The 16,752-nt window shown below is 41.1% G+C and overlaps 1 protein-coding gene across 1 annotated transcript in view; it reads right to left on the minus strand.

The window, feature by feature from the left end:
• Nucleotides 1–16,752, minus strand: part of LOC136884955 (methyl farnesoate epoxidase) — a 128,593-nt gene that overhangs the window by 20,824 nt on the left and 91,017 nt on the right. The window contains exon 8 of the mRNA XM_067157302.2: nt 4,105–4,222. Within this exon, the coding sequence (XP_067013403.2) occupies nt 4,105–4,222 (118 nt within the window). The remainder of the gene's footprint in view (nt 1–4,104; nt 4,223–16,752) is intronic.

Consider the following 16,752-nt stretch of genomic DNA (forward strand, 5'->3'; position numbering starts at 1 on the left):
ACCACACGAGCGCTAATGTGAGTCAATGCATAGTTTCACTTAAGCCCTTATAACTATATTTGGTGTAGACATTTTTCAAAAAATAAAAAAAATGCCTGATGGTACTGAACCAAGGAACACGTTACAGAAATAAGTTAATTTGGCTAGGATTTGAATCATAAAGAAAACGAGTAAAGAAACAGGTGATATTAGGCTGTTTTTCCAGAACTGCATTTAGGCCGGAAGTGATTTTTGACATTTTTTTTTTAGTTTATTACAGCTATCCTATACTCACAATTTGAAATGTTTATGATCTCTTTAGCCCTTCAACTTTCAGCACAATTGAGGAAAATGCTTAAGGTATGTGTACGCCCAGAAATTGTCAAAAAGTCTCATTTTTTCAATTTTGAATTTCACATTACCTGGCTTCGTTATTTTATTAGCTTTAATTTTTTGTAAATAACATAATCCTACCTTCACTACTTTTTGAGATACTGACATTTATGTAAAAAGCAGAACACTGAGCCACACCCCCTTTTATGGACACAAGTGTTTATTCTTTGCCTTCTGCTCATGCTGATCATCTGTGACTTTTGTTTTATTTCAAATTACTGATGTACAATATAGGGTTCACTCCACACTAACCCTGTGCTGCTGTCTATGAGAACTGTTCTTAATTATTTGAATAAACAGCTGTAAATGTTTTGAGCACCCTTTTTCATAGTATGGGGACCCGTACTTTTTTCCTGCTAAGAAATGTTTTCAACATTAAAAACATGGTTATATTTAACCCTCCGTTAGGCGCGCAGGCTACAGGTGTAGCCCAGCCATTTTGTTTTCGCCCTCACTCCTAGGCTCGCTGGCTGTAGAAGGGGAGACTATCAGTATCTTTCTTCGTCACGCTGTTCTTGGGATTTACTGTGTTCTGGCACTGCTTACTGAAGTTGTCTTTCCACAATCTCACTTCAAAGTCGGTTGGGTTACAACTGTAGCCCGCGCGCCTATCCGTGTTATGGCGAGCAGTGATTGCATTCAAGTGACATCTACTGGTTTTAAAATGAACTAAATTCTCCAAACATATGAAATTGTTAACTATTCTTTATTTCAACAATGCAAATACCATAATAATACTGTTTTATTGTTTAGAATGTTGAGCACTACTTTCATCATATGAACATTTTGGTGCTAAAGGCCATTTCCCGTCCGCCTCTGGTGTAGTGGTTAGCATGATTAGCTACCACCCCCGGAGGTTCGGGTTCAATTCCCGGCTCTGCCACGAAATTTGAAAAGTGGTACGAGGGCTGGAACGGGTCTACTCAACCTCGGGAGGTCAACTGAGTAGAGGTGGGTTCGATCCCCACTTCAGCCATCCTGGAAGTGGTTTTCCGTAGTTTCCCACTTCTCCTCAAGTCAAACGCCGCGATGGTACCTAACTTAAGGCCACGGCCGCTACATTCCCTCTTCCTTCTCTATCCCTTCCAATCACCCCATCCCCCACCAAGGCCCCTGTTCAGCATAGCAGGTGAGGCTGCCTGGGTGAGGTACTGGTCATCCTCCCCAGTTGTATCCCCAACCCAGAGTCTGAAGCTCCAGGACACTGTCCTTGAGGCGATAGAGGTGGGATCCCTCGCTGAATCCGAGGGAAAAGCCAACCCTGGACGGTTAGCACATTAAGAAAGAAAGAAAGAAAGAAAAAAGGCTGTTTCCCGTGTTATTGTTGTCTATGTGGTGTTGGGTAGTTTGTAAAACCATAAATTTTCATCAATATTAATTTCAATAATTGTATCTACAAAATATACGAGTTTGATGAAAGTATGCATTCATAATGATGAAACCCGGAGCCTTAAACTTGGATTAAATTTCAATCACGTCAAAAGTGAAAATACACCACTTTGGTTTATTTACTTTTAAGAAATTTCAAAGGGTGAAATTGTTAAAATTTTGTAATAACAATGCTCAGAGTAGTCCAAAGATTGATCTAAAATATGTTTCCACATGTTAAGCTTGAAGTATAATTAAATACCGTTGAAATATATTGTGGGCTACAAGGGTAGCCCACGCGCCTATCCGTGTAACAAAACATGGCGCGCCTGATGGAGGGTTAAAATCTTGATTGTTTCTTTTTCCTGCTGCTTCCTCTTCCCACACAGATTTGCCGCTATGTTTATCCCACTATGTGTTCCTACTCATAACATTAGAAACTAAGGTGAAAGAGTGTGAATGATAAAATAAGTATACTGCTTACCATTAAAATTGCAGTACCAAGGTGGATGCATCTGACGCACACAGTGGGATAGGACAAAAATATGATAGTTGTTCAACCAAGTGGTGCAGCACGGTGACACTGATAAGTGTTACATAAGTGGAGGTTTGGGAGCTATTGATAGGTAGTGGCACAGTTTTTCATGTACATAGACAGAATTTGCATGCCTTGTCAAGGAATACAACAACCATACAAACAGGTTTCCAACTTTCTCTGTGGGAGAATTGCAGCCTTTAGGAATTGTGGATTATCTTTCCACGTCATTTTTCCTTTGACTGGAAGAAATGCAACCATAGAAAAATCAATATGGGATCAGTGGGTTGAGAAGTAAAGGGCTAAGCAACATGCAAGAAGCCAACGTCTTCATCGCACCAATGAACTCTAGTACATACATACATACATACATCTGGTGCACATGGTGTTTACAGACGGTACAGGCACATCACTCAGGATTTCAGGTTTGTGCCACATACGTCTGTGTCTGCAAGCATGTTCTGTCGCTGCCTACATGATTGCAGCATTTTATACAGGCACACACTAGTGTGGTTGCCACTGACTGCTTACCACAGGTGCCTGTGGCTGCAATAGTGCATAGAACATAGGGCCTGGGAGATGAATGACATACCATAATTTCTCTGATGAATCCTACTTCTGCTTGCAGTTCCATGGTGGTTGCCTCTGGGTCTGGTAGCACTGTGATGCGCACCTGACCAAGTCCTGAATAGTGCACTGTCATACTGGCCTGGCATCGAGAGTTATGGTATGGGGTGCCATAGGATTCCAGGCCTGCTCACTCTAATACCCATCATTTTACACAGACCAACAACCATTACCACGGAGGTCTTGTAGCCTATTGTTCTCCCCTACCTTCATCGCCAGCCTGGGGCCTTGTACTACATATCAACAGGACGTGTGACTGCATGGGGTACACGTACGACTCCTAGATGATGAAAATGGTACATTGCTTCCTTGGCCTGCCCATTCACTAGATCCCTTGCCCATCAGAATTGTGGTTCCATGGATGTACGATGACTGGCCTGCCACATTACATTCATGGCTACAACAGATAAACTTTAGGTTTGCATTGAAGCAACATGGGTGAAGATACCCAGACAGACATTCAAAGACTCTTCCTCTCAATGTCGTATTGCAAAGCAGCAGTTACTGCCAGCTGTAGAGGGACTACAGTCTAACTGATATTCCCATGATCAGTACATTGTACTAGATCTTCCGTCCAATAAATCTGGTTGTGATGTTATGTCCTTTTCAGTGTTGCAATTTTTCTGCTTTTTTCCTTCTTTCTTTTTTTAGAATTTGCTTTAGGTTGCATCAACACACATAGGTTTTATGGTGACATAAACAGCTAGGAGTGGAAAAGAAGTGGCTGTGGCCTTAATTAAGGTACAACCCCAGCATTTGCCTGGTGTGAAAATGGGAAACCATGGATAACCATCTTCAGGGCTGCCAACAGTGGGATTAGACCCACTATCTCCCAAATGAAGGTGACAGCTACGTGCCCCAAGCCACATGGCCACTCACTCGGTGTTGCTATTTTAATCATCAGCAGTATAATATTACAATAAGCACTTGGAACAGAAATACATTAGGGGAATACAGCACCATCTTACTTAAGAGGTTGTGGGGTTGTATGTTTCTGTTATCAAGCTATCATTCTCAGACCCATGAATGTTACATTTTATATTAGTTATAAAATAACACTAATTTACCTCTCACAACTTTTTGTGATTTTTACTTTATTTTCTTGTCAGTTACTTTGGTAATTGCTTGTATTTCTAGATTTGCTTTCTATGAAATGTGATTTTATTAGTTTTTAAGTTGATTGCCAGAGAAAGAGAATTTACCTTAGGAATGAAGTAGCCATGAAGTTCAGTATCATGGGTAGCCCTATGTGGTGGAGTAAGAGGGGCAATAGTGTTACAGCGCTGAACCTCTGTCAGTACAGCTTCAATGTAAGGCAGTCTGAAAAGTAAGAAGAGAAAATTTTAAAAATTCACTCAGGTCCTCTCAATTTTGAATGGACCTTGCGTATAATGGATATGTTGGGTTGGACAAGATGATTTTAAATAAAACTTTCATAAACGATCAACTAACATATCCTAAATTTAATGCTAATAATAATTTTGTTATAAAATCAACAGTGATTTAATTATTTTTTTTTTGCTAGGGGCTTTACGTCGCGCCGACACATATAGGTCTTATGGCGACGATGGGATAGGAAAGGCCTAGGAGTTGGAAGGAAGCGGCCGTGGCCTTAATTAAGGTACAGCCCCAGCATTTGCCTGGTGTGAAAATGGGAAACCACGGAAAACCATTTTCAGGGCTGCAGATAGTGGGATTCGAACCTACTATCTCCCGGATGCAAGCTCACAGCCGCGTGCCTCTACGTGCACGGCCAACTCGCCCGGTAGTGATTTAATAATTGACTGCTGAAAATTAGGTTGACGTTTGGAGGAGTCAGATGATGTTCACAATCAATCAATCAATCAATCGATCGATCAATCAATCAATCAATCAATCGATCGATCGATCGATCAATCGATCAATCAATCAATCAATCAATCAATCAATCACTACTGATCTGCATTTAGGGCAGTCACCCAGGTGGCTGATTCCCTATCTGTTGTTTTCCTAGCCTTTTCATAAATGATTTCAAATTTCCATTTATTGAATGGTTTTCCATGGTTTACCATTTTCACACCAGGCAAATGCTGGAGCTGTACCTTAATTAAGGCTACGGCCACTTCCTTCCCATTCCTCGGCCTTTCCTGTCCCATCGTCTCCCTAAGACCTATCTGTGTCGGTGTGACGTAAAACAACTAGGAAAAAAAAAGCATTTATTGAACATCTCCCTTGTTAAGTTATTCTAATCCCTAACTGCTTTTCCTATAAACGAATATTTGCCCCAATTTGTCCTCTTGAATTCTAGCTTTATCTTCATATTGTGATCTTTCATACTTTTAAAGACAAGACTCGACTGATGTCATTCCACGCCATCTCTCCAGTGACAGCTCAGAACATACTGTCCCCTTTTCTACCAAATTATAAGGGCTCAATACCACTTACGATATACATGTTGATTCCCATAGGGAACCTGAAATATTTGTCCCGAACGAGTAAATTTATAATACCAATGTAGTTGGTCCGTTATTGGACATTATAAATTTTTTCAACTAACTCATTCCTGGTTGACAGCGTTTCACCCAAGTGTGCTAAGTTGGGCTCATCAGTTGGTAAATCGTGCACCTACCAAGACGCATGGCTAGTGCATACCGTGGAGGCCACTGCGTAGGCTACTTTGAGCCACCGGCAGTGCCAATGCTCTGTGAGAGACTTTGTCCCATTTCTAAAAAATGATGCCTGCCTGGCTATCAGATGATATTACAGATGTTGATTCCCCCATAGGCAATCAGGATTGAGTTAGCTGGAAAATTTTATAATGTCCAATAACGGGCCAACTATATTGGTATTACATACCACTTAGTCGAGCAGCTCTTCTTCTTTCTCCCAAGTCTTCCCAGCCCAAACTTTGCAACATTTTTATAACACTACTCTTTTGTTGGAAATCACCCAGAACAAATTGAGCTGCTTTTCTTTGGTTTTTTCCAGTTTTCTCCATCAATATCAACATTCCCCATATCTCAAGATCTAACATTATTCTGTTTTACATTAAACATCGTCATATATAACATTATCTTTAACCTATATGTACATACTGCCCATTTCTTGATCATTTCTATAGTAATGGAACACATTCAAACATAATAGTACACTTTAAAATACTTCTAAAAAGTTTAACTGGTTTTTGTTATATTGTACAACACTTTAAAATTCATATCGGCAGCCCTGAAGATGGTTTTCCTTGGTTTCCCATTTTCACACCAGGCAAATGCTGGGGCTGTACCTTAATTAAGGCCACGGCCGCTTCCTCCCCATTCCTAGGCCTTTCCTGTCCCATCGTCGTCATAAGACCTATCTGTGTCGGTGCGATGTAAAGCAAAATAGCAAAGAAAAAAAAAAGAAGAGTCGGCAAAAGTTAAAATGTTTCTTGATATTGTTACTCATTTTAAAGTGTTGTACAATATAAGAAAAGTTAAACTTCTTACAAGTGTTTTAAAGTGCACTATTATGTTTTAATGTGTTCCATTACAAGAGACATTATCAAGAAATGGACAGTGTAAGTATATATGGGTTAAAGATAGTGTTATGAATGACAAGAGATATGGGGAATATTTATATTGATGTAAAAATCACTGATGAAAGGAGTTGGAGCTCCCGAAATATGTACCTGTGAAACATTGTATAAAATCAGATATTGATTATATATTGACAGGGTGGACTAAACAATCACCCGTTGTACATTATATGGAGCTAGTTAGTATGGACCAACTAAGGGGCCGAAAATGGTCAAATTTGTCGAATCTGTCTGTTTCCACTTTAAGGCCCCGAGATAAACCCATGTATTTAAGTAATAGAAAAGTGATACTACAGTAGAATTCCATTAGTTCGGCATCCAACAATCCAGAACGCCCGATGGTCCGGCACCATTCCAGGATTTTTAAAATGTTATTATCTCTTAATAATGATCTCTCCTGAAGAATTTGATGCATTATTTGTCAAAACCATTGGAAGCATTTTTTTTTTTTCACAGTTAATAGTGTAAATGTATCTGATACAGTCCAGTTGTTATGCAGTGATTTACTTAAATATCTCTATCTCTGGAAATATTCAGTCTAGAAGGCTGTGTGCTACACTGAATACTGGAAAGCCAACCATATAATAAAAAAACAGATTTCAAAAATTGAATGTATGGGCCACGTTTAAAAACGGATGGGAACATGTCTTCAAAAATTGAAGCGGACAGAAGGAAAAGAGAAGTTGTAGGTGGAAAGACTCTAAATGGTAAAGGAAGACTTACTGATAAAAACATTGACGAACTCCGGCATTATTATGGAATGGCAATAAGAAAGAACACGTTTGAAAACAGGAGTGTGTTATTAAACTAATGATTCTGCTGATCAACATTTTATTGCAAAACATTGTGTTACAGCTGTTTTCGCTGTATGCCTTAACCTATATCATAATAAGAGGTACCGCCCGATAGTCCGGCAATTTTGGTAATCCGGCACCGGGCCGGTCCCAAACGTGCCGGACTATCAGACTTCTACTGTAGTTGCTAGTTGTGGGCAAGCCAGCAGCAGAACAGCAAGCAGAAAACTGTGAAACAAGGTCCACACAGCTCATTATTAAGACAAGGATGTGCAGCTACACCATATATCCAATGGCCAGGTAGGATTCCAGCTTCAATTTTGGAGTCCTGTAGTAGAAACAGGCAACTAATTTTTTCAAGTGGTATTTTCGTAGCACATTGGTTATGTCACCAAAGTTTTAGGGTAGGTTTCGCCATGATGGGTGTAACGCTTCCCTTGTCAGCCTAATCTTCCTATACAAAAAACTAACACTAAATGAATGTGCATGTGCACCCTCCTGATAAATGCTAGAAAGCAAAAACAAGCTGGCTGGGAGCTGAGAAGAAATAGGCCTGGAAAAACTGGGACTGATGAGAGGAAAGCTCATTTATGAAAATGTGGAGTTTTTCCTTGTACATTTTTCTGTTGTTCTCTCAGTCCTCACTAGCTCATTATTGTGTTCATATTCCTATCTGCTATCCTATATTCCCACCTTTGAAAGTCTGGAAATTGTTATCTCTGCAGTCAGCCTGAAGTCAATAGCAAAGTTTTCAAGATTTGTAATTAACTCTTAGAGGACAGAATTTAATATATTAAATAGTCAGAGATCCAGCACTACTGGCAGACATAGTAAACAAAAACTCAACAGATGGCAGTAAATGACACTTATAGGTCTGGCTGAAAGAGAAATCCTCGAATAGTGTTACATTATCTCCCTGCTAGATTTTTACAAGCTGTGAGAGGTTATTGTGTTTAGTCAAGCATGCGTTGCAAGTTTTAAGACCGGCCTTTTTGCATTTTATATAACTATTTTGTGACATGGTTAGTAAGAAGAAAGTCAGTGAGTAATAAAGTGCTTCAATTTTAGACTCTATTGATGTAGATGAAAGTGATTTTTCACATCCTGTATAGCTGCGTCGTTCGTGGTGTGGAACCAAGTATACCAGCTGACATCATCACCCAGGAACTTCGCCAGACAGGACTGCCCGTGTGACGAGCGTTTCGCATCCACAACGTCGACGGTCCAACCTTCTTAGTCAGACTCCATCTTCCAACTTCTGAAGATGCTCAACGTCTCATTAACAATGGGATAAACCTCTATGGCTGCCACCATCGAGTTGAACCATCTCGCTCGCCTCCCCAAACCTTGCCCCGACATACCACAATGGTCCAATAACGGACCATTATATTGGTATTATACCACACCTCGTCGCCGTCCCCGACCTGCCCCTCCTCCTCAACCACCTAGTCCACATATCCAACCTCATCCACACCCACCCTGTTACTTTTCGCCACCATCGCCAACCTCTCGCCTCCTCAGCCTCCTACTCACTTCTCTTGTTAATTCCTCCTCCTTCTATCACATCCTTGCACTTCATCTTATCCTTTGCAACTTTGGTTAACCTTTCCCTTCTTCGCATCTCTACTGTACATGTATTTGTAAATCTGTCCATAAAGCATTAGAAAACCTACACATCCTTTATTCTCATCTCCTTAACTCATTCATACTGCCTTTTACCCATCTCCCTCTTCTCTCAATTCTTCCCAACCCTGTCTAATCTCCTGGCCAGAGAGAGGGCATTACCCTTTAGGTGGCCCGCCCCACCCCTTCAGAGTGGGGAATGAAAACATTAAAAAAAATATATATATATATTTTTAAAAAAGATTTTTCATTTGAAGAGTCCAAAGATGGATATTCAGGTAAAGTGTCTTCTCAGTGCAATAGTGACTCAAGTGCCCCAGAGAATGAAACAGCTGATGAAAGGACTGATGTGAGTAACTTGGACCCAGGACTTTCAAGTACCATTCTAATATGTGATATTAATCAAGGACCAATTTTACATTTATGTCTTTACATGGTGACTGAGCCTACAGGGTATTTTTCACAATTTTTTTATACTGGAATTTTGGCAAAATTCACCAGGAAACAGTAATTCATAGAAATAAATGGAAACAACACTTCCACTAGAACATGTAGAAACAAAGACTGGTCATCTTCAACACTATCTGATATAAGGGCTTTGATTGGTATAATACTTATTTGCAGAATGACTCTTATGCCTTTTTTGCATCACAATGCTGCCGCAAAAAAAAAAATCTGTAATATCCTATGGACCTCTGCAATAGAGTACATCCAATATTTAAGGTAAGTACTGTAATTAATACTACATACATATGCATGTTTATAACTAGCGTTCAATAATTCTAGATGAGTTTTAATTTGCCATATTTTCAGTTTGTGTACAGACAATAATGCTTCCTCCCATGTAGGGTTAATGTAATAGCTATGGATGAAATTTGCTCTGAATGACCAAAGAAAGAGTAATAAAAATTTGTTTGATTCCCAGGAAGTTGATGATTGGAAAAAGGGTATATACACATAAAATACAATGAAACCTGTCTTAAAGAATTCACTGAAAGTCCAGTTTAAAGAGAATTCTGTTTCATGACACTTTCAAGCATTATTAGTAATGGAAAGGAAAACACAAGAGTCAAACTGAGTCATATAGAGAAAAATAGGAACATACTGAACCCAGCCTATGCAGTGGCCTCCATGGTATGAAATAGCCATGTGTCTTGGTGGGTGTGCTATTTACCAATTGATGAGCCCAACTTAGCACACTGGGGTGAAATGCTGGCAACCAGGAATGAGTTAGCTGGAAAAATTTATAATGTCCAATAATGGACCAACTATATTGGTATTACAAATTTACTCATTCGGAACAAATATTTCAGGTTCCCTATGGGAATCAACATCTTTATCATCTGATGGCCAAGCAGGCATCAGTTTCTGAAAATGAAACAAAGTCTCTCATAGTGTATTGGCACTGCTGGTGGCTCCAAGTAGCCTATGCAGTGGCCTCCACGGGGAGGGAGGATACATACATACACAGACGAGGAGATCTCTGAACGAGGACTCATCGCTCCTTTGTCTCTTCCTGTATTTTTGATCGGTCGGAGGATGCCACATCTATACTTCGTTCTTCGCCGAGCCAATTAGTATATTGGCTGTCCCCAAGTTGGGTTGACGGCCTTCCCCAGCCAGCCATGTCTACTCTCCTAGTAAGTGATGTTGACCCAGCTCTATCGGTTGAAGACATTGCTAATGAACTTCGCCCGCTCGGTGTCTTCAGTGTCACTCACCTCTGTAATGGCTCTGTTCCTACACCGGAGATTCTTCTTCGTTTCCATTCTGCCAGTACCAGCCATTCCGTCCGAGCTACCGGTGTGGTTATCCAGTGCAGACGTCATCGTGTATCATCTATACCAGCACACACCAACGCTCAAGGACCTGTACCACCTGCTGCTCGCCCGCCTCCACCATACACACCACCCCCACTCCCATCGTCTTCTCGTTGCACCGCTAACACCATTGCAACTACTCCCATTTCTGTTCCTATCCCTCCCAACATTTCGCCTACCGTACCTGTCCCTACCACGACTACTCCCACTATCACCACTACGTCTACGCCACTTTCTCCCATGACTTCTATTACTACCACCACCTCGTCCCATACATCGCCTCTCCCGACCTCTCTTCCTCTCCCTCCCAACCCAGAGCAGACAAGTCACCAGGAAACATCTCAACCACCATCTATCGAGGGAACCTCTACCGATCCTCCTGACAATGCAACACGTCCATCTTCGCCACCACCGCCATCTGATCATAACTCAACTTACAGCTGTGTTCTGCACGGTATGGACCCTAACATAGCGCCTGCTGCCATCACTCGTGACCTTCGCCAGGCCGGAGTACCTGTCACGAGAGCATCCCGCATCTATAACTCCGACGGTCCCACATTTCTGGTGAGACCCCAGCTGCCGACACACACCGACGTCCAGCGCCTCATAGACCAAGGCATCCACATCTAAGGCCACAATCGTAGAGTTGAACCCTCTCATTCTTCTCCACTTCCATCGCACCATAATCACACACTACGCAGCTGTCCCTGGCCCGCCCCATCTCCCCAATCTCCTCGTCCGCATCTCACCGCTCCACCACCTCCCAACTACTTTATGCCTCCCTTACCTAACCCGGACCTTTTTCATCTTATATTCGCTTCCCTTGTTAACTTCTCCTCATTTTACCACCTCCTAGCCCTCCATCTTTTCCATCACACTGTCATGTAAAGCACTGTATTTAACATCTTGCATTGTATCGCTGCTCAATAAAACTTCATCTCTCTTTTGTAAAAAAATAAAAAATAAAAATAAAAAAACAAAAAACACTTAGCTAAGAGGCTTCCCACTCCTTAATCACATATCTCCTTTCCCCTCTCCTTCTTCTATCCAATCTCCTCAACCCGCCCAAGCTCACGGCCAGAGGGAGGGCGTAAACCTTCAGGTGGCCCGCCCCACCACTTCAGGGTGGGGAATGAAAACATTCTCGCATGCACGCACGCACGCACACCTCCACGGCAATCCAAGTCAGTATTACGCTGCCTAGCCCAGTGGGTCACGATGGCAAGCAATACGGGAACTAACAATAATTAGAAAATGAAGTAAAGCAGCAGGGAGCTGAGAAAGAACCAGGCACGGCCGCTGTGGGATGTGAAACTCTGCTACCAGAGGCTTCATCAGATTTCATAAACGCCAAGACGAAGTTGAACCATCCAGCCAAAGATGCCGCTTCAAGCGTGACGGATACAGAAGGAACCATGAACAAATACGTCTCAACTACTCCAGAGGTTGCCAAAAGCATTCCAACTGGGACAAGGAAGAAGTACGGCAGAAAGACACCAGATGCCACCACGCGAAGCCCTACAAGTTTCGACTCTATGAGAAGAGATCGCTCTGTGTCTCCAGCTTCATCCATAGAAGACGAAACTATTAGAATGCCGAGAAGGAAAATCGACAGGGACTCGCCTAGCCCAGAGGATAGAAAACGCAGAGCTATTAAACGAGAGCCAAGTGTATCAACGGGGAGCACATACACCCCGTTCTCCAATGCTGAAAACCCATCACCAAGTGGCACGTCGCCACTTAACATCAATACAGCAGATATTATGGCTCCATTTCACTTACCATCTGAAAACCGTTTGCCAGCCTTTATGCCACTATCTAATCTGAGCTACGCAGAAGCTGTTCGGAACCTGGCACTACCAAACCAAGTAAGACTTCAGAGCGGAACTGCTACGGGTACAGGAGTACAACTCAATTCTACATAATTAAATTAAAGAACTTGGACCCCAATAAAAACCAGTCAAAGGCCATCCACTCCATAATAACAAGATTCCTTCCGAACGTACAGAAGGAGTATAACTTGGAAATACAAAGAAGTAAAGAGTACCACAACATCAAGACTTCAAGGCCATTCTATTCCATACTGGTCAACACTATCGGACTAGCACACTTTGGTAAGCATGCCATAGCTCAAAATATGGCCGTACAACCTAGGCAATACACCACCTACGCGCCTAGCACCCACATTGTCAGTTGTGGCCTACGGTGTGGATCGTAGCTACTCAGAGGACAAGGTTGCAGCCCAACTACAACAACAAGGGCTGCAAATTTTTAAAACTATACACATCAGGAATGACAGAGGACCAACCTCACTAATTCGAATCCTGTCATGTGACATCTCACCGAGCTCGATAGCTGCAGTCGCTTAAGTGCGGCCAGTATCCAGTATTCGGGAGATAGTTGGTTCGAACCCCACTGTCGGCAGCCCTGAAGATAGTTTTCTGTGGTTTCCCATTTTCACACCACTCCAAGCCCTTCCCTGTCCCATCATCGCCATAAGACCTATCTGTGTCGGTGTGACGTAAAGCAACTAGCTACGAGATGTGCCCTCATCTACGCCAAACGTCAATGTGTGGAGCTGTCAAGGTCGTTCCCACCACAACGTAGATGCTGTGAACGCTTTCAAGGATACGACCAAAAATGTCAAAAACATATCAGATGTAAGGCTTTTCAGGCGTTTGCTCTATTAACCAGCAAACTGCACTAACAAGACTTCACCAAAATGCAGTACATGCCGGGAAAACCACCCAAATTTTTCCGCTAAATGTAGGGGTAAACCTCAACCCAACCCGGAACCATCCTTCCCATAACACCCATTGACCTACCCACCCCAACCTTTACCTCCATTCTCCCTCCCCCCTCCATGGAGAACATCCTTAGATTCATTACCCTAGTCCTACAGAATGTACTGCCATTCCAACGTTCCCATGTACTCGATCAGATTCAATTGGTGGCTCAGTTGGTATTTCAGACTCATCTGGATACCACGTATTCAGGAACTAAAATGTTCTGCACAAGCTTTCCACTAAATCCATCTCGGCTACTTTAAAAAGTGAAAGTCTACTATGGTAATATATGCTCATTGAGAACCAACCGACCGCTCATTGAATTACACATCGACCAACACAACCCGGATGTCATAATTTTTAATGAAACATTTCTAACTAAAAAACAAAAATCACAAATTAAAAATCACACACTCTACCACTCCGATCACCCTAACAGAGGCCGTGGAGGGGTAGCAATCAGTGTACACAAATCTATTCCATCAAAACTACACTATCACTAACTACAAGAATATCAAACAGAAAACTTAATAACTGAGGTAACTATTGGCAATCAAAACATTGCAATAGCTACCATATACGCTCCTCCAGGATCACCTCCACCTAAAGAATTGGTAGAATATATTACTCAGAATATTTCAACCTATTTAATTATGGCAGACTTTAACGTTACATCATATGATATCACTCAAAAAAGAACTTATAAACAAATTCTACATGACATCCGGGGGGTGGACATTCCTCTCCCTTCTCCCACATGACCTATATCTAATAACACCCTGACATTATAATTCTTTCACCAACACTTGCAAATAATAGTGACATACTTATGCTACCATATATCAGAAGTGACCGTATACCATGTTTACTAACCCTACCAAACCTACAAACCAACCCATTCCAACACAACCAACGACCCCCACCAGTATGACAATATAACTGCACTGATTGGTCAGCCTACAGACAAACTATCACAGACATGATCCACAACATTACGACACCAACAAACCAAGAAGAACTACACAACATAATAAAACAACTTGAAACAGCCTTAACTACTGCAGACAAACTCCACATACCCCGTCATACTTCACACCCTTCAAAACCACCACTCTCACCTAGAGCCTTTCAGCTACTACAATATTCACACGACCTGTACAAAGCCTACCTTCAAACACGAGACCCCAATATTTTGATACCACTGTGTGTAGTATGAGCTAAATGGTTAGTGTGTGTTGGCCTTTGGTTCAAGGGGTCTCAATTGGATTGGGGATTTTAACTTTCCTTAGTTAATTCCAATGGTTCAGGAGCTGTTTGTTTGCCAAATTAAACATTAGAATTCATCTTAGGTAGGGCCACATTTTCATATGCACGTAGATTGCCTATCACATGACAACTCGAAAGATCTGCACCCGGCTCCGGAGGCCACACGCCATTATTGTTGTTGTTGTTTTTCATATTATTATTATTATTATTATTAATAACAACAACAACAACAATATATATATATATATACATAACAAAATATGTCAAAGTACAGTACCCACATCTTATTATTTTGCTTTCCCCTATTTCTAATGTTGCCCGCATTTACCGTTTTCCTGCATCCATCCTCATTTTCCCCCTTCCCTCCTGAAAAACGATGCTTCAAGGTTTTACTGTCTGAACACTATTTAACAGATACTGAGAAAGCAAACCTATTTAGTAGGGAATTCAGAGATTCAGTAGATGATTGTCAGGAGTTGGAAACTGAAACAGAAGACAGAGAGGGAGAGAGACAGAGGGAAACAAGAAGCTTCTCATTCACAAATGAAGATATTCTCAGAGAAATTCAACTGCTTCAGCAAGGAAAAGCAGCAGGAAGTGATCAAATTACTGGGGAGGTATTAAAGACAATGGGGTGCCTTATTTAAAATTTCTCTTTGACTATGTCATAAACAATAATGTAATACCAAAGGAATGGAAGGAATCTATAATAATACCAATTTATAAAGGAAAGGGTGATAAAAGGAAACCAGAGAACTACAGACCAATCAGCCTGACCAGTATAGTTTGTAAAATACTGGAGAGTTTAATATCAAAGCACCTCAGAGGGATATATGATGATTAAAATTGGTTCATGAGGAGCCAGTATGGATTTAGAAAGAAATTTTCTTGTGAGGCGCAACTGGTGGGATTTCAGCAGGACATATCAGATCAATTGGATTCAGGAGGTCAGTTAGATTGCATAGCCATAGATCTTTCCAAAGCCTTTGATAGAGTGGAACATGGAATATTATTAAAGAAATTGGAGGGAATAGGATTGGACGTAAGGGTTATACATTGGATAAAAACATTTCTAAATTCAAGGATTCAGAAAGTCAAAGTAGGAAATGATGTATCGCAGGAAGAGAAAGTTTGGAAGGGAATTGCACAGGGTAGTATAATCGGTCCGTTACTTTTCTTAATATATGCAAATGATTTAGGGAACAATATAACATCTAAAATAAGATTGTATGCAGATGACATAATTGTTTATAGGGAAATAAACAACACTGAGGATTGTTCAGAATTACAAAGGGACCTTGAAAGTGTCCAACAATGGGTTGAAGAAAATAATATGAAGGTTAATGGAGGCAAATCAACTGTTACAACTTTTACAAACAGGAGCTTTAAAACTGAATTTGAATATACTTTGGATGAGGTAGTTATCCCAAAAGATGGCAAGTGCAAATACTTAGGTGTGAGATTTGAAAGTAATTTGCACTGGAAGGGTCATGTTGATGACGTTGTTGGGAAAGCATACAGATCGTTACATGTCATAATGAGGCTACTTAAAGGATGCAACAAAGATTTAAAAGAAAAAAGTTACTTGAGTATGGTTCGTCCATTATTGGAATATGCAAACAGTGTTTGGAATCCTCACCAAGAATACCTAATAAAAGAAATAGATAGTGTGCAGAGGAAAGCAGCAAGATTTGTAAAAGAGGATTTCAGGAGAAAGAGTAGTGTATCAGAAATGTTAAAGGAACTTGGGTGGGAAACTTTAAGTGAGAGAAGGGAGAAAACTAGACTTATAGGATTATATAGAGCCTATACAGGAGAAGAAGCATGGGGAGATATGCGTGAGAGGCTTCAGTTGGAAAATAATTATATCGGCAGGACTGACCACAAATCTAAAATTAGAAGGAATTTTAGCAGAAGCGATTGGGGTAAATTTTCATTCATTGGGAAGGGTGTGAAGGAGTGGAACAGTTTACCAGGGGTAGTGTTTGATCCTTTTCCAAAATCTATA

Source organism: Anabrus simplex, chromosome 1, assembly GCF_040414725.1.
Source record: "Anabrus simplex isolate iqAnaSimp1 chromosome 1, ASM4041472v1, whole genome shotgun sequence".
Lineage (NCBI taxonomy): Eukaryota > Metazoa > Arthropoda > Insecta > Orthoptera > Tettigoniidae > Anabrus > Anabrus simplex.